Raw genomic sequence first — 5,363 nt, forward strand, 5'->3', positions numbered from 1 at the left:
TAAGATATAGGCTATATACTGCTATCATTTACAAATGTGTATAGAAACACTTTTCAGTAGCTTTTAAACTATATGGATAAGACACAAAATCAGCAGGATATAAAGGTATTTTCCAATATTCCTAATCAAGGCCACCAATGCATGCCTTATTTTTAAGTATGCGTTATTGTCTCCGCCAGGCCGAAAGGCATGGCGAGAGAGTATGTTTTCGCCCCTGTCCGTCCGTCCGTCCGTGTGTCCGTCCGTCCGTGTGTCCTGTCTGTGTGTTACCAGCTAATCTCAGGCACCGTTGGCCCGGTCGCTGCCAAACTGTGCACACCCACTCCCTGGATGCCAATTCAGAAACTCTGCCCCACATTTTTCACATGGGCCTGTCATAGCGCCACCAGGAGGCCGATTTGTGCAAAACCCATTTTGTCCCATTACTCCTACAGTTTTTAACCAAACGTCATGCAAATCGGTACACAGTGGCCCTCATTTATCAACGCGGTGCAGCCCAAATAATGGGCGTAGGGCGAGATCACCGCACATTTCGGCATTTATCAATATATCCTGACGTGGGCTTCATCCTACCATACGCTGAGATCTCACGTCTGGTCGAGACCAGTTGTTGACGTTGGCTGCACCCGTTTATTCCATTCTAGACCTGCGGAGCAGCATTGTCTGACTGTCTGACAGGCATCTGGACACATAATCCACTCCTAAATGTATATCTACACACTAATAATTAATCCCTGTGAAAATATAACATTTTATAAAGTAATTTAAACAAACTGCTTTAACAGTCATTCAGTTGCATTGGCTATTTTAAAATAGCAGATCTGCAAGCTCAAAAACGGGTCGCATCGCGACGCGTTGTGAGCTTGTAGATCTGCTATTTTCAAAATATACGAGCGCTTTTGCGTCGGGACCCGGGAGTCCCGCGGTCGGGACTGCCGACGATCTTTTCATGGAATATCCTACATGACTGCTTGTGCACTGCTCGGTATGGGTTAAATAAATTAATATACAAACGTATTCCATTCATGGCGATGTGATTGGTATCATAATATGTCATTCATGTAGGCTACAAGCCTACGTGACAAAGATTGTACCGCTACGGATTACATGAAAGACACAGTTGGGCGTGTGTGTGTGTGTGTGTGTGTGTGTGAGTGAGAGAGAGAGAGAGAGAGAGAGAGAGGTGAGGCGTGTGCGTGTGCGTGTGTGTGTGACTTGACAGGCAGCGAGGCGAGGCGATCGGGGGAAACTCTTTCTTATTGGCTTTTGATGTCTTTGGTCGTATTCTGATTCTTCTTCATGTCGTAAAATCGGGGCGTTTTGAGAATATTTAAGGGCGTGTTATTTAAATGACGCTCGTTTTCAGACGTGAGATTTATCAAAGCTCCGACCTGATGTACGCCAGGATTGGCTGTGTAGGATCCGTTGATAAATGTGACTTTGACGTTGGTGTACGCCGAATATATGGAAAAATATAAGCCGGTTTATACGCTGCGTTGATAAATGAGGGCCAGTATCTCTATAGTCATGTGATCAACACGGATCTGTCCGATTTCCCATATTCCATCCTCATTGGCTAAGGTTGGCTTCCAAAATTTGCAGGATTGGTCCGTTTTGAACAAAATGCCTCAAATCATGAACGCAGCTTGCGATTTCCGTGAAATTTCACAAACACATTCCCAATACGCCGAGGAACAAATGGCACTTGACATATTTCAAATCAGCCTCATGGTGGCTCTATAAAAGGCTGATTTGTGTTTTTAACTATAACTGCACCGATCTGCATGAAACTTTGCACGCACACTCCCTAGAGGCCAAGGAAAAATGTCTGCCCTGCATTTTTCACATTTGCCTTTTATAGCGCCACCAGGAGGCCCACTTATGTAAAACACATTTTTGGATATTAAGCCTTCAGATTTTATCCAAATCTCACACAAATCGGTACACATGATCTCTATAGTCATGTGATCAAGAAGGAACTGTTTGATTTTTCATATTTCATCCTGATTGGCTAACATTGACATCTAAAGTTTGCAGAAGTGGCCTGTTTTGAACAAAATGCCACAAATCATGAACGCAGCGTCCGATTGAGGTGACACTTTGCACGCACATTCGCACTATGTTGAAGAATAAATGCCACCCTTTAACATTGCCCTATTATAGCGCCACCAGGAGGCCGATTTTTTCAACACTTTTCTTTTTTGTATTACTCCTACAAATGTTGTCCAATCATCATGCAAATCGGTACCCATTATCTCTATAGTCAAGTGATCAAGATGGTTCTGTGCGATTTTTCATATTCCATCCTGATTGGCGAATTCCGAACATTGTTGGCCCACAATAACCTACCTGACCTGGCGGAGACCTGTGCTCCGAGGAGCACTTTTTCTAGTTGCAATTGAAAATTGCACTATAAGTGTTGTATCACCAAAAATGCCTAATAAAATGGGGTCCAGGTATAAAAAACGTTTGAGAACCCCTGCTTTAAAGTATTGATTGATGTAGTTTATTTAGTAAGACATGAGAATAGTACATGACAGTACATAACAGTACATGGAAGTACAAATTGAAATTCACAATACAAGGTCTACTAAACTGGAACTCTCATTAAGCACGCAGCTTGTTTAAGATGAGTACCCCATGCACACAAATCATGATGACATAAGAGACAGCCAGATATACACACTACTATACAGAATGTCATACAATCAGCTTTCAGGTTACTGGTATGAAGAGAGAAAAAAATATATATATACAAAAGAGGAAAATGAAGGAGGGGGGGGTAGGGGGGGGTAGGTTAAGACTTAGACAGGGGCCATTTTCGAATTGCAGCCTCCTGAAGGTGTATCTTTAGGGCAGTTTTGAAAGTGAGTATCAGATTCGTGAGTATCAGATTCGTATCAGAGTATCAGATTAGAGTTGGCCAAAATCCCTTATACCGTGGTTAACTTGTTACAGTGTATTAATCTCGTATCTATTACATAACTTGGGGCTTCAAGTTAATACAATGTAAATACTTAGTCTTATTCTAGGATCCTACTTGCTCAAAAAGTCAATTTTGACTGAGTTTGTTGACTTGGAATCCACATCAGTGGCTGTGGCTGTTATTTCTGTGAAGCCAAATTTGACTTTCAACTGGATTTCACGATCCAGCCCACGTGTAGTATCTGGCATCTCAACATCAATTGAGTTCAGTTTTTCTATTCCCCACTCATCTACATATAGAGGATTCTTCCTTTCTGTGCGATAAAAACCTAAACATGCTGATGTCTGGTTTCTTTCTAGTGCTGTAAAGATGTGGTCTCTGGTTTCATCCCAACCTACATCTTCATCTATTGTCACCAGTGTTAAGAAAATATTACGACAGCGGTCACCCGTTTCAGTTGAGAACTTCTTTTCAGCCTTATGCTTCGACTCATCAAAACTGATAGAGCAATTAGTGCCATAAGTAAAGGCACTTTTTCGTGATGCCACTACTGCAGGGTTTCTTCCGAACATGACAGCTCCCTTCAAAATTGCCTGCTGGGCCAACGCAGGGCACAGTACTTTGCACTGAGCACCAAACTGCTCGGTAATGTGTCTGCGCAGAATCTCACTTGAGGCATAACCGCCCACTAACACAAGGTAATCAATTCTGAGATCCTTTTCCCCCAAGATTTCTTTGAGACTTTTAGTGATGCCACTCAGACTTTCATCAAAGAAAGATCTCATCTTTGCTTTTGAGATTTTGATCGACCCCTCGTCCCAAGATACACCTTGCATATTCTTGAAGTAATTCTCTATTGGTTTCTTTTTCTGAGCTAATGCTGCTAAGTTGAAAGGGCAGGAGATTTCTACAGCATCATCCACACTCTTAAGGACAAGGAAGTTATACATCAACTTTTGAAGCTCACTGGGAAAATCTCTTTCATACTCATTCCAGAGATCATCAGAGAATATTTCTTTCAGGCAACTTTTACATTTTTTAGTAACCTGCTCCCCTCCCATATCATTACCGGAGGCCTTATGCAGCTCTTTTAGGACTCCTCCATCCAATACTTCATGTACCGTGATGTCAATGGTACCACCTGTAAGACAACAATGCTAGGCTTTAAAATGTGAACGTTTACATACATTTTGTATACTTTTTAATATAAAGTGGACAACAGAGGAAACATGGAGTGAAGTTGCATACATCTAAAGATAAGAATTGTGCAGTATATTGTAAGTAAAACGAATGTATGTACAGCTGAGTATATACTTTGTCTTATACATACACATATACAGTATACACACACCCACTCTTATTTACTATAATATATATATACAGCACAGCACAAACATACCTCCACAATCAGCAACAATGTATTGTGTTCCAGGATTTTGTTGTAGGGTAGCATGTGTTGTGTTCTCATCAACAAAACCATCTGAGGGCAACTGCTTACACCAGATTGAGGCTGCCTCTGGCTCCAATGCGATGACCAACTTGTCTGTCTGACTTTCTCTCACAATGCCAGCCTGAAAAGAAAGAAAGAAAGAAAGACCGAAAACATTCAAATTCACACATTTACATGTGTAGAAAATATCCTGTAGATAATTTTGATAATGTCATCATGTATGTTATAACAACATGGAATTGCCTCAGTTGCTGCTTTTCTCATGAACTGTTTTGCGGAAGCATCCCAAATAGCAGGAACAGTCAGAACCCAGGTGAAGTCAGACGCGGTGAAGGTTCGTCCTCTTGTGTTTTCAGCAATGGTGTTCAGTGCATGGTCCTTCAGGTAGCGTAGACTTTCTGTGAAGACTTTCAGGGCTCTCATTTTTTTGCCATTTACGGCTGTAATCATCAACTCCTCGTTGAGTTTCTGTTGAAAATGTAAAATGTATGTTGTTGATAAATAATTGAACATAGATTATATATATATATATATATATATATATATATATACATATATATATATATATATGTATATGTATATGTATATGTATATGTATATATATAATATATTGTATATTATATATATATATAATTTTTAGAACACATTTTTATCCTAATTACAAATAAATATCATAGACTTACTTTTCCGTAGAGTTCCATCTTAAAGTTTTCAAAGAGAAGTGTTTTCTTTGCCTTTTCATTTCCTTTTCTAGTGTATTCCCTTTTAGCATCATAACCAAATTTGAGGAATTGCTCATTTTCATCAAATAGAACACATGTAGGCGTCTTTGAGGTGTTCATTCCCTCTTCTCTTCCCCATTGTGGAAGAATGGGATCTATGTTAGATCCTTTGCCGCTGATAAGAAAAGCGTACCCACTGTAAGCAGTACCCAAGTCTATTGCTACTATAAATGCATCACCCATATTAGAAACCAGACAAAAGCTT

The 5,363-nt window shown here is 40.3% G+C and overlaps 1 protein-coding gene across 1 annotated transcript; it reads right to left on the minus strand.

Moving 5' to 3' along the window:
- Window positions 1-3,036: 3,036 nt before the first annotated feature.
- LOC308106293 (heat shock 70 kDa protein 12A-like) lies at window positions 3,037-5,077 on the minus strand (the record flags this gene model as incomplete). The annotated part of the gene is made up of 4 exons (XM_080457340.1): window positions 3,037-4,067; window positions 4,326-4,497; window positions 4,620-4,844; window positions 5,060-5,077. 4 exons carry the CDS (start codon window positions 5,075-5,077, stop codon window positions 3,037-3,039), a joined length of 1,446 nt encoding a protein of 481 aa, XP_080313466.1.
- Between the last annotated feature and the right edge of the window lie 286 nt (window positions 5,078-5,363).

This window comes from Gymnoscopelus braueri (genome assembly GCF_963280865.1).
Source record: "Gymnoscopelus braueri genome assembly, chromosome: 18".
NCBI classification, from domain to species: domain Eukaryota; kingdom Metazoa; phylum Chordata; class Actinopteri; order Myctophiformes; family Myctophidae; genus Gymnoscopelus; species Gymnoscopelus braueri.